Source organism: Vipera berus (genome assembly GCF_964194415.1).
Source record: "Vipera berus genome assembly, chromosome: W".
NCBI classification, from domain to species: domain Eukaryota; kingdom Metazoa; phylum Chordata; class Lepidosauria; order Squamata; family Viperidae; genus Vipera; species Vipera berus.
In genome coordinates, this window is record NC_138210.1 from 54,962,196 (window position 1) to 54,981,111 (window position 18,916).

Sequence of the window (18,916 nt, forward strand, 5' to 3'; positions counted from 1 at the left end):
AAGAAGTCGTCAGGGGAAAGTGAAGGGAAAGTGTTTTAAAAAATCAAGATGGTTGCTACAGGCTTCAGGTAGTCCTCGACTTACAACAGTTCATTTAGTGACTATTCAAACTTACAAGGGCATTGAAAAAAGTGAGTTATGACCGTTTTTCACAGTTAGGACCTCTGCAGAATCCCCGTGATCACGTGATCAAAATGCTTGGCAACTGGTTCATATTCATGACCGTTGCTGTGTCCCAAGGTCATGTGATCACTTTTTGTGACCTTTTGACAGGCAAAGTCAATGGGGAAACCAGATTCACTTAACAACGGGTTACTAACTTATCAACTGCAGCGATTTGCTTAACAACAGTGGCAAGAAAGATCATAAAATGGGGCAAAAAAATCGCTTAACAAATGTCTCCCTTAACAACAGAAATTTTGGGCTCAATTGTGGTTGTACGTCGAGGATTACCTGTATGTGATCAAAGCTTGGACCTTTCTATGTGCACCATAATGCACATAAAAAGGAGGGAGGGTTTTGGTCACATAGCTGCAGCCACCATTTTGACTTTTCCAGACTTCCCTGGAAACAGCAGGTTCCAAAGAAGAAAGCATGTGGCTTGTTTTTAATACATTGCAAGAGCAGCATCTTAGTAATCCCCCCATTTTTTTCTGTTGAGCGTTCATATTTCTGTGAAGATGGGCTGGGCCACTTGCAGATTTAGACCCCCCCCCCCCAAAATTGCGTGTTTAATTAGAGGCAGTTTTCTTTAAAAAAAACACAATAATAATAAAAACTAAGTGAATGAATAACTTGTGTGGCTGTAGAGTAAACTAAAGGAAAGCCACATCTCTGTATAAAGGTCTAGAACAGAGAATGTTTCCGTGAAGTGAAAGTGAAAGTGAAAGGAATGGAAGACGAGATAGATATAAACCTTGGGAGTGGTCATCTCTAAAACTTTCAGTAAAACATGATGATCCCACCCCCAGCAGCATCTAAATCTCTGTTCTTATTGGTTACTGATCAGGAACAGTGGAAAACAGATAGCAAATTCGCAGAAAAGAGGCCAAGACTTTCTGATTCTCAGAAAATATGAAATGGAAAAAAATAAAGTTTTCTGGGTCTAAATCGGATGGCTAGCAGGGAGGAAAAGCCGGAAAGCCACCCTAATAGGATATGCATATACCGTGGTGCCTTGGTACTCAACTGTTTTGAAACTCAGCGAATTTGGTACTCAACAAATTTGACGTAAAAAATTTGTCCTCATTGTTTGTTTGGTACTCAACGCCCAAGCTAGAACTTATCCATGTCGGCTGCCTTATGACTCACTACATTATCCCTTATGGAAAAAATCTGTTTGGTATTGATCACGTCTCTTGAAACCATTTAATGATAAGTACCAAGGTACCACACTAACTGAAGGATGAGCTCAGCTAAAATTTCTTGACTTGTGATAAGAGGCAACCTTGTTCCTTAATCCTGAATCAACTTGCTACCTTCATTCATTTGTCTCCAGTCAGTAGATCTTGTAAAAACAAAGTGAATTAACTTAGATGTGGAGTCTGATCTACACAGATCATAGGTATTCTTGCATTAAACCCAGTGTATCTTCCTTCTCGCTCACAGGTGCAAACATCCAGAGAAACCAGTGATCTGCACCCACAGCTTCACAGCCAGAAACAGCAATGAACTGTCGGTGCTTCAAGGAGAGATATATGAGGTGAATTTATGACCCAGGGTATCAACCATGTCAAAAAAAGGGCAGTGGAAACCTTAATATAAAGAAGATAATTGCATTTGGGAATCCCAAAATTTGGAAACACACTATTGTTTGCCACTTTGAAATTTTAACATGAAAATTGGCTGGGTGATTTTGGGCCAGTCACTCTCAGTTCAACTCCCCCCACATTGTTGCTGTGGTGGAGAAAATTGGAAGAGGAAGAGTATTACTTATGAATTACTTATAAAGTATGTATTTCTTTAAATGTGTGTTATGTATGTGTACACTTTTGAGAGCAAGCAACAAAAATTCACTTTTAAGGTATGCCACTCTTCCAACAGTAAAAAAAATGACAATAAAGGTTATCTATCTATCTATCTATCTATCTATCTATCTATCTATCTATCTATCTATCTATCTATCTATCATCCATCTATCTATCATCTATCTATCTATCATCCATCCATCCATCTTTCTTTAGCGTATGGCATGAAATACATGGATAGCAGTAGTAAAGATATATGGGAAAAACAAATAAAATCATACATGTAAGATGAAGACGTATAGTGAATTTTTTAAGCTATAAGGAATTCAAGAAATTATATATTCAGTTACAAATATATATTTTATTTTAAGATACGTTGGTTCATATAAAATACATTGATTCATAAAGTAAAATAAGTGTTCCATATATTAACACATATGTTATATATTAATACTATAATATGTGTGTGTGTGTGTGTGTGTATGTATGTATATGACAGGTAGTCCTTGACTTATGACTACAATTGAGCCCAAAATTTCTGTTGCTAAGTGAGACATTTGTTAAGTGAGTTTTGCCCCATTTTATGACCTTTCTAGCCCAAGTTGTTAAGTGAATCACTGCAGTTGTTAAATTAGTGACACAGGTGTTAAGTGAATCTGGCTTTCCCATTGACTTTGCTTGTCAGAAGGTCACAAAAGGTGATCACATGACCCCAGGATGCTGCAACCATCATAACTATGAACCACTTGCCAAGTGGCTGAATTTTCATCATGTGACTATGGGGCTGCCGCAATAGTCGTAAGTGTGAAAAATGGTCATCAGTCACTTTTTTTCAGTGTAACCTTGAACGGTCACTAAATCAACTGCTGTAAGTTGAGGACTGTTGGTATCTATGCCATTTATCCAATTAAGCACAGTGTTTGTTAATTGGAGGAATTCTACTTTTCTTCCTGTGTAAGCCAAACAAACCAACAAATACAGAATTTCTGCAAGGTTAGCTAAATAATTGTGAAGTGCTTTCAGACCTCTTCGGCAGAGGCCATATGCCTTAAATCAGGGGTCTTCAAACTTGGCCCTTTTATGACTTGTGGACTTCAACTCCCAGAATTCCTCCGCCAGGCATGCTGGCTGAGGAATTCTGGGAGTTGAAGTCCACAAGTCATAAAAGGGCCAAGTTTGAAGATCCCTGCCTTAAATGAAAAGCATCACTATGCATAAACAGGCTGTTTACTAAACAAGTTGTACATTGCTAGCAGGAATGGAATTATTCACAAGGCTGAAATTAGGACAGTTGTGAGAGTCACAAAAACTGGCTGGAACGTTGTCTCTGCTTATATGGAAATATTTGGTTTGTTGCTAGGTTCTCGATGATAGTAAGAAGTGGTGGAAAGTCAAGAACTGTTATGGTCAAGTTGGTTACGTCCCTTATAATATTCTTGCTCCAGTGCTGAATGGAGATAATTCCAGTATCCAGAATGGCAAGGAAATGCTTCTAATTCATGAAATCACCCCTGTAATGACAAAGGTGAGTTAATTACATGAATTAGGGCTTTGTTTATTTGTTTCTGTATTTTTTAACATTCTGTATCCTATGGGATTTAAGGTTAAAAACCAATATTTTAAAAACGGCAAAGAACACAAATGTCTATGGAGATTCTCTGTCATCCAGGTAATAGTTGGCCCAAAGGTGCTTTTTCAAGAGGCAACTGGACTTTCTTAGTTTCCCTTTGAAGATGTTTCACTTCTCATCCAAGAAGCTTCTTCAGCTCTGACTGGATGGCAGGGCTGAATTCTTCAGTCAGAGCTGAAGAAGCTTCTTGGATGAGAAGTGAAACGACTTCAAAGGGAAACAAGAAAGTCCAGTTGCCTTGTGAAAAAGCACCTTTGGGGCAAGGAAAACCCTTGAACCAGCAAAGCAACCAATCTAAACATCGGGGGGGGGGGGGGGAACTAATGAAATGTATTCATTAATTTGATGTATTTATATGGCCACCCATGTCACAGATCAGGGCTCTGGATGGCATACGATACAAAACGTGATTGGGTAGAACAGCCTTAATCTTCTCCAGATATGTTAAGTTATAACTTGATGATCCACACCTGACACAGCTAGTCCTCAGCTTAGGATCACACTTGGGACTAGAATTGCCATTTCTTTGTGAGGTGATTGTTAATTGAATCACACCTAATTTTACAGACTTTTTTTGGCCCCAATTAACCAAATCAAAAGGGACGCGGTGGCTCAGTGGGTTAGGACGCTGAGCTTGTTGATCAGAAGGTCAGCAGTTTGGCGGGTCAAATCCCGAGTGCCGTGTAACAAAGTGAGCGCCTGTTACTCGTCCCAGCTTCTGCCAACCTAGCAGTTCAAAAGCACGTAAAAATGCAAGTAGGAAAATAGGGACCACTACAGTGGGAAGGTAACAGCGTTCCGTGCGCCTTTGGCGTCTAGTCATGCTGGCCACATGACCACGGAGATGTCCTCAGACAAGCGCTGGCTCTTCGGCTTTGAAACGGAGATGAGCACCGGCCCCTAGAGTTGGAAACGACTAGCACGCATCTGCGGGGGAACCTTTACCTTTACCTTTTAACCAAATCACTAGAGTTGTTAAGTGGATCAGTCACAAGGTTATTAAACAAACCAGGCTTCCCCCATTGACTTTGCTTGCCAGAAGCCAGATGGGAAGGTCACAAATGATCACAGGGTCATGGGATACTGTAATGGTCATAAATACATGCTGGTTACCAAATGCCTGAGTTTTGATCACGTGCTACAAGGAACATCATGCAGGTTTCACTGGTAAGATGGTACCAGATGATGAATATCAGGCAGGAGAAGCAGAACGGAAACTGGAGAGGAAGGTAAGGCTAGTGAAAAGGATTACTGCATGTGGCAATATGGTTTTGCAAGTCCCAACTCTATCTCTAAGTATGAAATGCTGAGGACATGAAATGTAATATGCTTAGGGATGTCCTGGGAGAATCTATTGGTGATTATTAGAAACCAAATACTGGACTAGATGGATCTTTGGGGTGATCCAACGTTGCAGCACATTGGTCAGAGAGACCTGATAAAGCCTGGTGAGATTTAGGGAAAGCAATCAAAGCTTTCCCTCTTTGAGGTCTAGAAAATGCTAAAAATATCAAAAACGGAAGAGTATGAAATCAGAACTGCATTCCACATTCCGTTCTAAAAGGGGAAACCAATTATCATGGCTCCATTGGATCCTGGTTTGGAGGAGGAGGAGGAACCAGGACCATCTGATGGGGATGGCACGGTCCCCTCAGAATGAGTGGCAAGTCCAGGGGCTGAGTGTGAGGCAGTCTCAGGGTCACTGGGCAATGGGGGGAGGCAGCCAACTGGATGGAGAGGTGCCTGCAGGAGAGGATCAGTTGCAGAGGGCCAGTGGAGATGACAAGCTCCAGACCACTTCTGACAAGGAACAGCTGCCTCCCCCCCCCCACAATCCGCAGGCATGGAGAGCAGAGCAGAGGGAGGCACAGAGGAGGTCGGTGAGGTTGCTCGCAAGGAAGCAGCGCCACTCCTCCTCACAAGGAACTGGGCATGATTTAACTAGACACTGGAGGAAGATGTGTTATCTGGAACACCTGTTTATTCTGATGCACACCTTCCTGGCTTTCATGGATCTTGGCTCACGTGTGTTGGCTCCAAACTGACTTCAGTCTCTTGGACCATGCTTTGGTTCTTGGAACCCTGGATTTTTGTTGCAGACTTGGTACTTATGGGTGTTGTGACTTCCATCTTGGCCTCATGGGTTGTCTAGAATTTAATTTGTGGAACCAGGGAATTCAGACAGAGGGAAAACTGAGGGCTGAGATGGAGCTACACTGGCACCATTGGTGGGTCATTTGGTGCTGTGTTAAATGTGTAATAAATGGACTCTACTTAACCTCTTCCTTGCCAGCATAACTTGGGTCCGAACACCAACAGACAAAACTAGCCAAATGAATTGGGATCTTACATATTAAAACTCAGTTACTTTAGAGGACTAATGGCTTGTAGATAATTAATGTAGCCTTGTCACCACAATTTCTTGTAACATCTCTCCCAATCAGAAATAAACTTCTACCATTCTTTGTTCTTCCTTTCTTTCTCCACATAGATAACACCACCTCAGCCACCAGCAAAGACCACAAATCTGCAGTCCAATGGTGTAAAATGGGCCACCACAGAGGAGCTTAACAAGAACCACAGTAAGAAAGGTGAGACCCCTCTTTCATTTGGAACTGAAGACCCAGCAAACAAGCAATTCTTCTTTTTTGTTTTGCCTGAGCACATGGTCCACATTATCTGTGAGAAATCTCGGGTTGACCTCTGACCTACGTAGTAAGAGCACAGAACTGGAATTATGTTAGGTGGAGTTGACTTGTCTACTAAAATATCCTTTGGACAATCTGAACTCTGAGTCTAGGATAGCGAGGGAGACCTTGTGGTCCTTCAGAAGTTGCTGAATTACATTCCAATCATCTCCCTCACCGATGTTCATGGTTGACTAGAACTCTCGGACAGTTCAGTAGCATTTAGAAACCACGATGCTCCCCATCCTTGCTCTAGAACAGGGGTCCCCAACCAGGGGTGCGAGACGACATTCCAGGGAGTGCGAAAACTTGGATTTAGAAGTTTCAAAATTATAGCGTATGTGCATAATTTCTTGCCGTTATTTCGGACTTTTGTAAGGGGTGAGAGAATATATCAGAAGCATTCTAGGGGTGTGGGTTATAGAAAAGGTTGGGAACCACTGCTCTAGAAGAAAGCAACGTGATCTATATATTTTCAAACAACTAAACTAGCTTCTCAACGGTTTCCTAAAATGGTGGATCATGTAATATTGGAAGGAATATTGCTCTTGTGACCTGCCAAAACCTGAGCCTTTATCCCAAATCCCGAATGTCCTTTCTACAGCACTTAGTACCCTACCCTCATAACTGAAGAATTACTTGCTCTGAGAATAATTTCATTTTCTTTTTACCTCCTGGCTACTTCTTTCAATTAAAGGAATTCTTTCAATTAAACCATTTGCTGGTTTGCTTTCCCAAATGTACTCCCTGTTAATGATACAGCAAAAAACGTTACCAAAAGCTTTGGCATGTGGTCCCTGAAAACAATGGATCTGGTTTTCCAAATCCTTGGTGCAACCTGTTGTAGATAATCTAATCTTCTAGAATCTAGATGTCTGGGCTTCAACATTCCGAATTCTCAGAAGTTAACATGATGCTGGCTGATGATATGAATGGTTAACCATTGGATGCCCAGATCTAGGAAGATTGCAGTTATGGTCTCATACTACTAGGAAATACAGGTAGACCTCGACTTACGAACACAACTGATCCCAAAAATTTATGTTGCTGAATGAGAAAATTTGCTAAGTGAGTTTTGCCCCATTTTACGACCTTTCTTGCCACTGTTGTTACGCGAACCATTGCAGTTGTTAAGCTAGCGACACAGTTGTTAAGTGAATCTGGTTTCCGCATTGACTTTGCTTGTCAGAAAGTCACGAAAGCTGATCACGTGACCCTGGGACACTGCAACCCTCAGAGATACAAACCGGTTGCCAAGCGTTTGAATTTTGACCACGTGACTAAGGGGATGCTGCAACAGTCCTAAGTGTGAAAAATGGTCACAGGTCGCTTTTTCCAGTGCTGTTGTAGCTGTCGTAAGTCGAGGACTACCTGTACTCTTATCCACATTATTTGAAGCACTCTAGAGCGATCAAATCCATAATTTAATCCTGCAAAATTCTACAGCATCTACAGCATTTTAGTTTACTGCAGGACACTGTAGAAGGGACAGGACTACCGCTTGAAGTATGGGATACAAATGGAGATGTGCAAAATTGGGCAGTCCATCCTTCCTCCCCCTTCCTCCCCCCCCCATCCCACCAACACAGGAATGGCTCATCCATTTTCAGAAGTGGATGTTTTGGAATAGCAAGTGATATATTTTCTTCTGGATACGATCTGCCCCTAAGTACACAAACAACTCTGAAATACCTGTATTTCCACATCTGGAGAAAAAAACAAACAAACACAAAGTTCTCGGAAGAGAACACATAGTTCTTGCACTTAGCTAGATATAAGGACAAATCCTTTCTTTCTCCAATGATTCATTTCCGATGAATCCTTGCGTGACATCTCTTTCTGCTTTGGTAGAACACTTCAGTGTGGTCAATGAGGAGCTCATCTTGAAGCTGGCCAACGGGACAGGTGGCTGTGGTAAAGCCCTTCATATCCCACGTACTTTGGATACTGACGTCCCTTTAGACTACAATTCAAATTCTGATCAAGTCCGGACCTGGTTGGAGGCCAAAGGGTTCAATCCATTGTGAGTTGGCCTCCGTTTCTCTTTGAGAAAATATATGGGTTGATAATGAAATACAGGACTTAGATTGCCTATTTCTCTCTTTAAATCGTATTAGATTCAAGATCAGAGATGCTAGGCATGTCAGCTGTGATGTACTGGGATCATAGTAATACCACGTGGGTTGCTGGAGCAGCTAACGGCTCTCCAGCAACCCAGACTACAAGTCTCCAGCACTACAATTGGCTATCCCTAGGCGGCAATGGTTGCTTCAAATCTATTGGCTGCCGCCTAGGGGCTAGACTATATATTGCGGCTAATTGCAGCCATTTGCTCAGTACAGAGTCTGCACGAAATAAATATGAGTTTTCCTGTACTCAGCTGTCTCGTCTTCATTCCTGCGCCAAAGAACCCTCTATTTAACATCAGCCATCTTCCTAGTTGACAAACACCTAATAATTTAGAGAATGACTTCTGCAATAGCCGCAATATAAACCAGCAGCAACAGCTTTCCTGAATTTGTTGGTGGGCTTCTAAAGTTTGCCGCTGAGCTATGATCAACTATGGATTTTAGTTCTATACCCCTAATAGATCCTAACTAAAGTTAAGAGTAAAACTGCGCTAAATAAGATTTCTGTTTGGTTGGGGGGGTGGGGGTGGGGCAAGAGTCCCTCTCATCTCTTGGCCCACCTAGAAGTTTGAAAGCACGTTCTATGTGAGCAGATAAATAGGAACCACTTTGTGGGCAAGACGAGCCAGCGCCTCATACGATTAGGATCCTTCTGGCGCTGGAGCTTCCCAATTGCAACGCAGGCTTGTGAGGGAGCTTCGGCGGAGGGAGAGGGCCCGAGATGCTGCTGCAGGAAACCGTTTTGTCTTTCTTTCTGGTATGGAGCTAGCTCGCCCCCTGTGGCGGATCTTAGAAAAAACGCATGAGCGTGAATCCAAGAGGGCTAGCAATCTTAGGCAGCCAAACTATTACTCTGCATTAGAATTGTAGCTTCCTAGCAGATGTACCTTTGCCTTACGCTGAGTAAATAAAGTAGACCCCATGGAGATGGGTTTTTTTTTAGACATTCTGCTATTTGGTCAAAAGAGCTGCCAGAGTTTGACCTAGTTAGAGGTCACTTTCAAATTGGTTTCATTTTGAGAGTTTAAACGGAATAACTCCTTTTTCCCATCACGGCCTATTTATTTTACCTACCCTTTTCCCTTCCTTTCTGCAGGATTGTCAATGCCTTGGGAATTCTGAATGGCGCTCAGCTCCTTTCCTTGCAAAAGGATGAGTTCAGAGCTATCAGCCCAGAAGAAGGACCTCGAGTCTACAGCCAGGTTACCATCCATAAAGCCCTCCTAAAGGTACCAGGGATTTTGAAGTCACTTCTAAGGGTTGAGAAAAGTGTGGTGAGCTGAGACCATTCTTGACCATCAAGACCTCAAGCAACGAAGAAATCTAGCCAGATTCAGCAAAGATATAAGGATAGGAGGGGGAAGGCTGAGTGGGATGAGACTGCCAAAGTTTCAAAGATGTAGATAACATAAGGAGAGTTTTGTGCTTGAGGATCAGAATCAGAATAACAGAGCTGGAAGGGACCTTGTAGGTCATTTAGTCCAACCCCTCACCCAAGCAGGAGATCCTACAGCATTTCTGACAGATGGCAGTCCAGTCTCTTCTTGAAAGCTTCCAGTGATGAAGCTCCCACAACTTCTGAAGCCAAACTGCTCCATTGTTTGATTGTTCTCACTGTCAGAAAGTTTCTCCTTATCTCTAGCTTGAATCTCTCCTTGATCAGCTTCCATCCCTTTTTCCTTGTCTGGCCTTCAGATGCTTTGGAAAAAAGGTTGATCCCCTCCTCTCTGTGACAGCCCCTCAAATATAGGAACACTGCTATCATGTCTCCCCTGGTCCTCCTCTTCACTAGACTAGCCATGCCCGGTTCCTGTAACCGTTCTTCATATGTTTTAGCCTCCAGTCCCCTAATCATCTTTGCTGCTCTTCTCTGCACCTTTTCTAGAATCTCAACATCTTTTTTATTGTGTGGTGACCAAAACTGGATGCCGTATTCCAGGTGTGGTCTTCCTAAGGCTTTATAGCAGGGGTGTCAAACTGCCGACCCGCAGGCCGGATGCATCATAGCGAAACCACGCCCTCCCAATTGCTGGCAATGGCAAAAAAGTCACAATACATCACGACACGCCATGTGATGTTGCGAGTTTGACATCCCTGCTTTATAGAGTGGCATTAGTACCTCACACGATCTTGATTGAATCCCTCTGTTAGTGCAACTTAGAATTGCGTTGGCTTTTTCGGCTGCTGCCACACACTGTTGGCTCATATTTCATTGATTGTCCACTAAGACTCCAAGATCCCTCTCACAGTTGCTGCTATTAAGCCTGGTTTCACCCAATCTATATGTGTATTTTTGGTTTTTCTTGCCTAAGTTTAAGACTTTACTTTTCTCTACACTGAATTTCATTTTGTTAGATAGGGCCCAGATGAGCACTCCCTCCTTGATTTTCTCCTTTTTCTTCTAGGATTCTGGGAAAATGTCAGAGCTAGAGGCTGTGATGGCAAGACAAAAGATAAAAGCAGAAGGATTGGACTAATAGAGCTCTCTTTTTGTGTGGTGGTGTGACTTTGCTAAAGAAATGTGGAAATTCAGATTCCTCTCTCTACAGGATCAGAATTTAGCCTGTGTAGGATCAGTGTTGTAATTGTTACTGTGGGTGTGTTTTATATTCCTGATTTGCCATCAAACAAGAGAAACTTCCTGGTATTCCCAGTTTCTTAAATCTCTGTTTTTAACATAGACGTCATGGAACAATATTCACTCTCCCCCTTCCTTAATTCCCATTTTTTTTTAAAAAAAGGAAATAATTGTGTCCTATAAGATCTACGCTTTCTCCATTTTGGAACAATTGCTTATCTCCTTGTAGAATCAGCTCTCAATCTCTCAATAGGGAAATACTAATATGGTATAGTATGCACTACCACATCATGAGGACCCAGATTGTTGGGGGCAATTAAGCTGACTTTGTAATAATGCCGCTGGGGGGGGGGGGCGAAAGCCCTAATAAGCAGGCATATACATAGAATGAAGGCTACTGCTAAGCTTGTAAGCCGCCCTGAGTCTTCGGAGAAGGGCGGGATATAAATGGAATTAAAATAAATAAATAAAATAAAATAAAAATTTGTTTAGTTCCTTCATTAAACATCAGTCGGGATATTATTGAACAATTTTTTTTCCAGATGTATGGTCTCATGAACTATGCATGTAAATCTACATAAAATTAATGATTTTATACACAGTTTATTTAATCCAGTTCACAGATCAGCACAGGAAATGTAATCAGCGTTCTACCTGCATGTTCAGTGAATAACATTTACAACTCTATGAACTTTTAAGGGAAATCATCCTGTCTAGCCACAACGACTCCACCTGTTCTTTTTTTAAATAGATTGGTTCCTGTGAAATAATAGCTCAGCATTAAAAAAAAGTTAAATAATCTAAGGAAGTATGTGTCATGAAAACTGATGAAGTACTATTATAAGAGTTAATTGCTTTAAATTCAGAGGCCTTTGTCACAGAACAATACAATTTGTGGTCACTAGATGGCAGTGGGCAGCCTCTCTATGCTGTTTAGCTACAGATAATTTCCCTGTAAATCAAAAGATTTAGCCGGATTTTTAACAGCTTGTTCCTATTGTCCTGAAAGCATTTTTTTATGGGGAAAATGAATTGAATCAGCTGCTTTGAAGGAATCTTATTCAAGAAAATGTGATGTTTAAACTTAAAAAAAACCAAAATCCTTTATGATAAAATGGGGCCATTTGCTGTGCTTCGGTTTCATGGTGTGTGTTTGTGTATGTGTGTGTTAGCTAGTTATTTAATTAGTTCTTTTTTTTCCAATAGCTTTCTCACAATTTGATGAACATATGTTGAACAATGCACCATAATTGTGATTGCTATGCTGCTAAAACAGTTTCCCTTAGAGGTTTCTTGAGTTCAGTTTTACCTCTAAATCTACTAGCAGTTCTCCACAGATTGTTTACTCACAAGCTGCTGTAAATTTTTATGGAAGCAAAAGATCTGGATGGTAAAAATCACTGTAAGCTGCTTTCCCCATAATTAATGCAGGGAATATTTATTTTAAGCATATTTATATGAAATTGTTGTTGTCAATATTTGTTTTAAAAAGCTTGATTTTTAAAACTTCTTTTTTTGAAAAAAAATGAAATTGATTTTGAAAATTCTCTAGAACAGGGTCCCTAGTTAAGTTGCCCATTAAGCAAACTGGGTTTCTGAGCAGCCTATAAAATCTCCCAGGAAATAAGATTTCAAATAACATTTTTAAGGCCAGAAATTCTGTTCTGTGGCTGCTTTGCATGGAAGCATTGTTGCAGAAGGACTAAGAATCAATTCCATGATCATCTATTCCTTATGGTGGCACTGGTGAATCCAAAATGCAGGTAGTCCTTGACTGGCAACAATTCATTTAGTGACCATTCAAAGATAAAACTGCACTGGGGAAAAAGGTCACCTACAATTGTTTTTCACCCTTATAACCATTGCAGCATCTCCATGGTCACATGATCAAAATTCAAATGCTTGGTAACTGATTCATACTTACGACAGTGTCCCCTTTTGCAACCCTCTGACAAGCAAAGGCGATGGGGAAGCCAGATTCACTTAACAACCGTGTTTCTAATCTAACATGTGTAGATTCAATTAACAAATGTGGCAAGAAAGGTCATAAGATGGGGCAAAGCTCACTTAACAAATGTCTCGCTTAGCAGCAGAACTTTTGAGCTCGATGGTGGTCGTAAAGCGAGGACTGCCTGCAAGGGATTACAGTTTAATTTGCACCTGGCAAATTTACTGCAATCCAAAAAAAAAAACAAAAAAAAACCTTCACACAGGGGACCATCTCTCATTGATAATTAGTTAAAATTTGCACATGTTATGTTTGTGGTTTATTTTCTCCAAACTTCCTGAGACGCCCAGCTGCTTGTTTGTTGTAGTGGGACATGATGGAAATGCGGTATCTCTTATTGTCTCAGGACTTGGGGAGATTTTGTGGAAGACATTGTTAATTATATTAAAATCTGTAAATAAATGTTTCGAACAATAACCTGCCTCGTGGTTCATTTCGAGTGATGCACGCAAGCAGTGAATAATATGGCAACTGATGCAAGTTCACCGATCTGTTAATCTCATGAGGATTTTTCATTGACCATTTATTGACATACCAATGTTTTCATTTCACCCAGTAGAAATAGCCCTCTGGATTGATCTGTTTTAGTGGCAGAGCTTCAGCTGTATTCTTCCATGTTAAACCGTTATATAACTTCATGGCTGTTGTTTCTCCTAAAACTCGTTATTATTATTTATTCTGTTTTCATAAACTGGGGTCCTGTTAAAATTATCCCAAGCTAATTCACATTAGAATGAGGTCAAATTATTTCAAGAGGCTAGCAGTAGCATTATAGGGCTAAAAAAATGTTAGTAGGTTTACCTTCTTCTTAGTTTTGTGGTATGAAATGGGATTATCGAGGTGTGATGTAAGGAACCACGAAGTGAAAAGAGGAGAGAGATAAGAGAAACGTTGGAGAAATGGCAAAAAATATTTTACATTTACTGTAGAAGGGCAAAACATCAAAATAATATTTCCCTCATTTTTTTCTACCGGTTCAGTTTCTGCATCAGCTTTCCACTTCAAGTCTGGTCTAAGTTCCCAAGATTTTTCTCCACCCCATGATGGACTGATTCCTTGTTCTTCTGGCTTTTTTCTTGAGAGCTCAAGATTGTGTCTATAATGTGTCAAATGTAAAACATAGAATAATGGATGGGACCTTGGAGATCTTCTAGTCCAACTCAAGGCATGAGTCCCTATATCATTCCAGACAAATAGCTATCCAATCTCTTTTTGAAAACATGGAGCACCCACAACTTCTGGAGGCAAGCCATCCCACTGATTGTTTTCACTGTCAAGAAAATTCTCCTTAATTCTAGGTTGAATCTCTGATAATGTTCCATCCATTACTTTTTGTCCTGCTCTCAGGTACTTTCAGAATAGGTCAACACACACACACACACACACACACACACCCATTCTCTTTGATAGCCCCTCAAATACTGTCTATGGAGATTCTCAATCACCCAGGTCATAGTTATCCCAAAGCTGCTTTTTTATGAGGCAACTGGACTTTGTTGTTTTTCTTTGAAGACCTTTCGCTTCTCATCCAAGAAGCTTCTTCAGCTCTGAGCTCTGAGCTGAAGAAGCTTCTTGGATAAGAAGCAAAACGTCTTCAAAGAAAAAAGAACAAAGTCCAGTTGCCTCGTGAAAATGCAGCTTTGGGACCCCTCAAAAACTGGAAGACTGCTACCATGTCATCCCTAGTCTTTCTCTTCATTAGACTAGACCAGGGGTAGGGAATCTTGGCTCTTTTATGACTTGTGGACTTCAACTCCCAGATTTCCTGAGTCAGCATGGCTGGTTCAGGAATTCTGGGTATTGGAAGTCCACATCGTTATGTTTAGCTTCCAGTTCCCTAATTATCTTTGCTGTTCTTTTCTGCATTCTTTCTAGAATCAGAATAGAGCTGGAAGGGACATTGGAAGTCCCCTAGTCCAACCCCCTATTCAAGCAGGAGATCCTAAAACCTCCAGTGATGAAGCAACCACAAGTTCTGAAGGCAAGCTGTTCCACTGGTTAATTGTCCTTACTATTAGGAAGTTTTTCTCCTTAGTTCTAGGTTGTTTCTCTCCTTGATTAGTTCCCATCCATTCTTTCTCGTCTTGAATTCTGGTGCTTTGGAAAATAAGTGGACCCCCTCTTCTTTCTGGTAGCCCCTCAAATGCTGGGATACTGCTATCATGTCATAGTGACCAGAACTGGATGCCGTCTCACCATTTTATTCTAACAGCAATAACGCTTTGAACTAGTTAGGCTAAAAGAAAAAGGCGGTGAGCTCCATGATCTGATGAGAACTTAACTTGGATTTTCTCCATACCTATCCAATACCTCCATTGCCATTTCTGCACAGCTCTTTACTAAGATCAAGGCTCCTTCTCTTCTGGCCTCCCACTGCTGGGTAGAAACCACAATGCCGCTTATTTGGGCTCGTTTGGAGGAAAGCCGGTCCAAGCAGCTTGTTTTGAGGAAAGTGTCTGGATTTTGCAACTTGAATGTTGTGGTAAGCACTGTTTATGCAGCAGATTCTTCTAATTCCTGACAGAGAAGCCCAGACCCTTTCAGAGCGGGTCTGAGCTTGCTTTGGAGGGTGGATCCCAACATAGGCTTGGCCTGCCAACTTCGATCGGCCAGGCAGAATGGCGTGGGGGGGAAATGTTGACTCCGTCTTGCCTGGCATGTTGGGTCCATGGGGCAGTGGTTGATCCCACAAACTCATAATAGCTCAGCGAGGTATCCAGAAGTCTCAAGATAAGCAGTGGCATGTGCTGAAGATGGAATGCGAGTTCTGGTTTGACAAGGATGTTTAGGACTGGGTTGGGAGCTACTGAGAGGATGACTCAGTCCTGGCGAGAAATATCACTTCAGTTGCCAAATTCCATATATTGCCATATCCACACACACACACACACACACACACACACACACACACACACACACCCCTTCAGGGAACTTCCCCTTGCTATATATTTCCTAACCAGCAGCAATCTCCATTAGGGAAGCAGTCATAGAAGATGCTGGGAATAGGGTAGAGCTGGAGGAACACCCAGAATTTTCTTATGGGTTATTCAGCTAAGTAGTTATGTGGGTCTTGGGCTTTCTTTTCAATGAGTTGGCAAACCAGGATGTATCTTTGTGGACAGCAGGCAAGAGACCCACAGGAAGACTAGCAACTGGTTGAACAGTCACACCCAGTGCTTTTTTTGTAAAAGAAAAAGGTGCCGGAACTCACACATGTCATACAACCTGCCTTGCCTACCCTACAAGGTTTCATCCAAAAAAGGTGCCGGAACTCCGTTCTGAACGTTCTATGAGGAAAAAAAAGCCCTGGTCACACCCATCAGAAGATCATAAATAGTTCTCAATCATCCTGGAGAGAAGTTTCAAATAGGGTTCAGTAGAGCTCCAGCTTTGCTTCTGTGTTATTCAACATCTTTACAAGTATCTAGAAAGTGGAATAGATGAAAGCGATGCTTATCAGATTTGCATAATAGATTAGACTCTGAACAACAAAATCACGACATTTTTTTTTACTTCAAACGTTGTGTCAAATCCAACTTGATGATGTTCAGTGGTGACCAGTGTGAAGTCTTCCATCTGAATAGAGGGGAGGAAAAAAAATATATAAACATTAGACTAGGGAGATCTGGTTTGGCAGAAGTAAACATGAGAAGGATCTATCCAACTGAATATGATCAAGCAGTGAGATGCAGCAGTTAAAAAGATTGATACAGGATTTTTGCAATACCAATTGCAAAACTAATTGTCCCATTGTACTCTTTGCTGGTTAGATTTCATTTGGAGTTGTGGTGGGTTCAGGATACTGCATTTTAAAAGAGACACAGAAAAGCTGAAGCGGGTTCAGAGAATAGAATCAGGATTAAGGGGTCTAGAAACCAAGTCCCATGAGGAACAATTAAAGTCCCTGGTCATATTTAACTTGCAAAGTGACAATTGGTATAATAATGACTACATAACTCTTTAAGAGCATAACATACCTAAAGGGGAGCAGTCTGTCGATACCATGAGGACCAAGGATTAAAATGAAAAGAACAAAGATTCAGGCTGAGTATTAGGAGGAATTTAAACTTGCTACAGTTTCCAGAAATACTCCTAGTTTTCCCTTTAGTGGAATTTTGTAAATGGAGTCTTGGGTGACCACCCATCATGGAGACTTGAGTAGATCCCTACAAAAGTGAAAGGTTGGATTATATGGTGAATAAGATGTCTATCAATGGATCCCTACAAAAGTGAAAGGTTGAATCATATGGTGAATAAGACAGACAGCTCATACATTCCACAAACATTTCTTTCCTACCTCATCTGACCACAGAAAATTAAGTATTAAAGATAATTGGATTGACGTAGTCTCCTCTTTAACACTATGGAGAGGGATTCTTTATCTGTTCTGCTCTCTATGGAGAGGGGTTCTCTATTATTTGTAGGAAGCAGCTTTCAATCATGTAAGCCCCTAGCCCAGGGGTAGGCAACCTTGGCTCTTTTATGACTGGTGGACTTCAACTCCCAGAATTATTGAGCCAGCCATGCTGAGCGGAAAGGGAGAGGTTTCCAAGCTGAGCCATGCTGGCTCAGGAATTCTGGGAGTTGAAGTCCATGAGTCATAAAAGAGCCAAGGTTGCCTACTCCTGCCCTAGCCATACTCCAGAAAGATCCAGATACAAGTTGATCATCTCAGTGGGGAAGAATTAGATAACCAAGATTACAAAAGCAACAGCTGTGAAAAACTTAGGAAGAATTTTTCTGCCTGGGCTGCTAGCCCTCTAAATGGTAGCCTTGTGAAATGAAACTCCCTCACTATTATGTCGTGGGCTCTGATGAGCAGGAACGAGAACACGCAGATGAGTACAGACAAACTCATACTTTATTTAAGCAGAAACTGTACTGAGAGATTGGAGTCACCCTGCTTCAATATATAGCCAGGCCCTACGGTATTAACCAATCGGATTGAAGCTATACTTGCCGCCCAAAGTTGACCAATGGCAGGACCGGAGACGTCCTGTCTGGGTTGCTGGAGAACCGTTAGTTCTCCAGCAATGCACGTGGTGATATTCCAAAAGCCCAGTACATAACACTCACCATCCCTTAAAATTGGAGGACAACATCCGATGGAGAATTATGAATTTATTTGATGTTGTCCCATTACCAAGCTCACATCTAATGACCAGTTTAGACAAACCACCAATCAAGCACTGAGGTTTTTCCTGATTCCCGGAGTTGGCTACAGAGGGATATCGATTTTATTATCTATGTGGACATTTGTGCATTCATATATATTGTTTTTGACTATGAGCCACAGCTCAGTGTTAGGATGGGCTCCAGTTCATTCCATGTAGGGCTGAAGTTTTAAAAAACAAGGATAGCAGACAATACAATTAGAATGATCTGATGTAATAGAAGATTGCACCCTTTTTCTTCATTTGGGCCTTGTGTTTGCTATGGTCATTACTTTCCTCTATGCATCAAATGAGTCTGTGCTGTTTCTGCTCATTCCTCTTTTCTCCCTCGCCTGAAGCTTTCCTCAGCTGGTCTTTGAAGAACAGTTGTTTTAAGAAGCCAACTCCAGCCATTTCCTCTTTGGGCAGTGGCTCACAGGTTGTCTTATAGTGCTAGCAGAGCTTGGATTGGCAATTAAACCCAGGCCTACGATTGCCCAACTCTTTTCTAGATGTGTGTGCCATGTAGAGGCAAAGGAGTCTTTGGCTCCTTTCGCAATACCCCTGACCCACGTGCTTGCCTGCCCCTCTGCCTTTCCCCCACTTAAAGCCCCAGTGCTCATTGCATTCAGCACAACTCCCCTGGGGAACTGCAGCAGAAACAGCTGGTTTTCAGCGCCTTTGGCTCCAGTCAAGAAGCTTGTGTTTAACCAAAAGCATTTGGACTGGCTGTTTTCGTTCTGAAACAGGATCCGGCCAGCTCA

At 41.6% G+C, this 18,916-nt stretch overlaps 1 protein-coding gene across 1 annotated transcript in view; it reads left to right on the forward strand.

Moving 5' to 3' along the window:
* Positions 1-11,364, forward strand: part of LOC308676727 (epidermal growth factor receptor kinase substrate 8-like protein 1) — a 45,403-nt gene extending 34,039 nt beyond the window's left edge. The window contains exons 16-21 of the mRNA XM_081342732.1: positions 1,609-1,702; positions 3,328-3,492; positions 6,089-6,188; positions 8,136-8,307; positions 9,510-9,642; positions 10,819-11,364. Coding sequence (XP_081198858.1) covers positions 1,609-1,702; positions 3,328-3,492; positions 6,089-6,188; positions 8,136-8,307; positions 9,510-9,642; positions 10,819-10,890 — 736 coding nt within the window. The 3' untranslated portion in view covers positions 10,891-11,364. The remainder of the gene's footprint in view (positions 1-1,608; positions 1,703-3,327; positions 3,493-6,088; positions 6,189-8,135; positions 8,308-9,509; positions 9,643-10,818) is intronic.
* Positions 11,365-18,916: the final 7,552 nt, after the last annotated feature.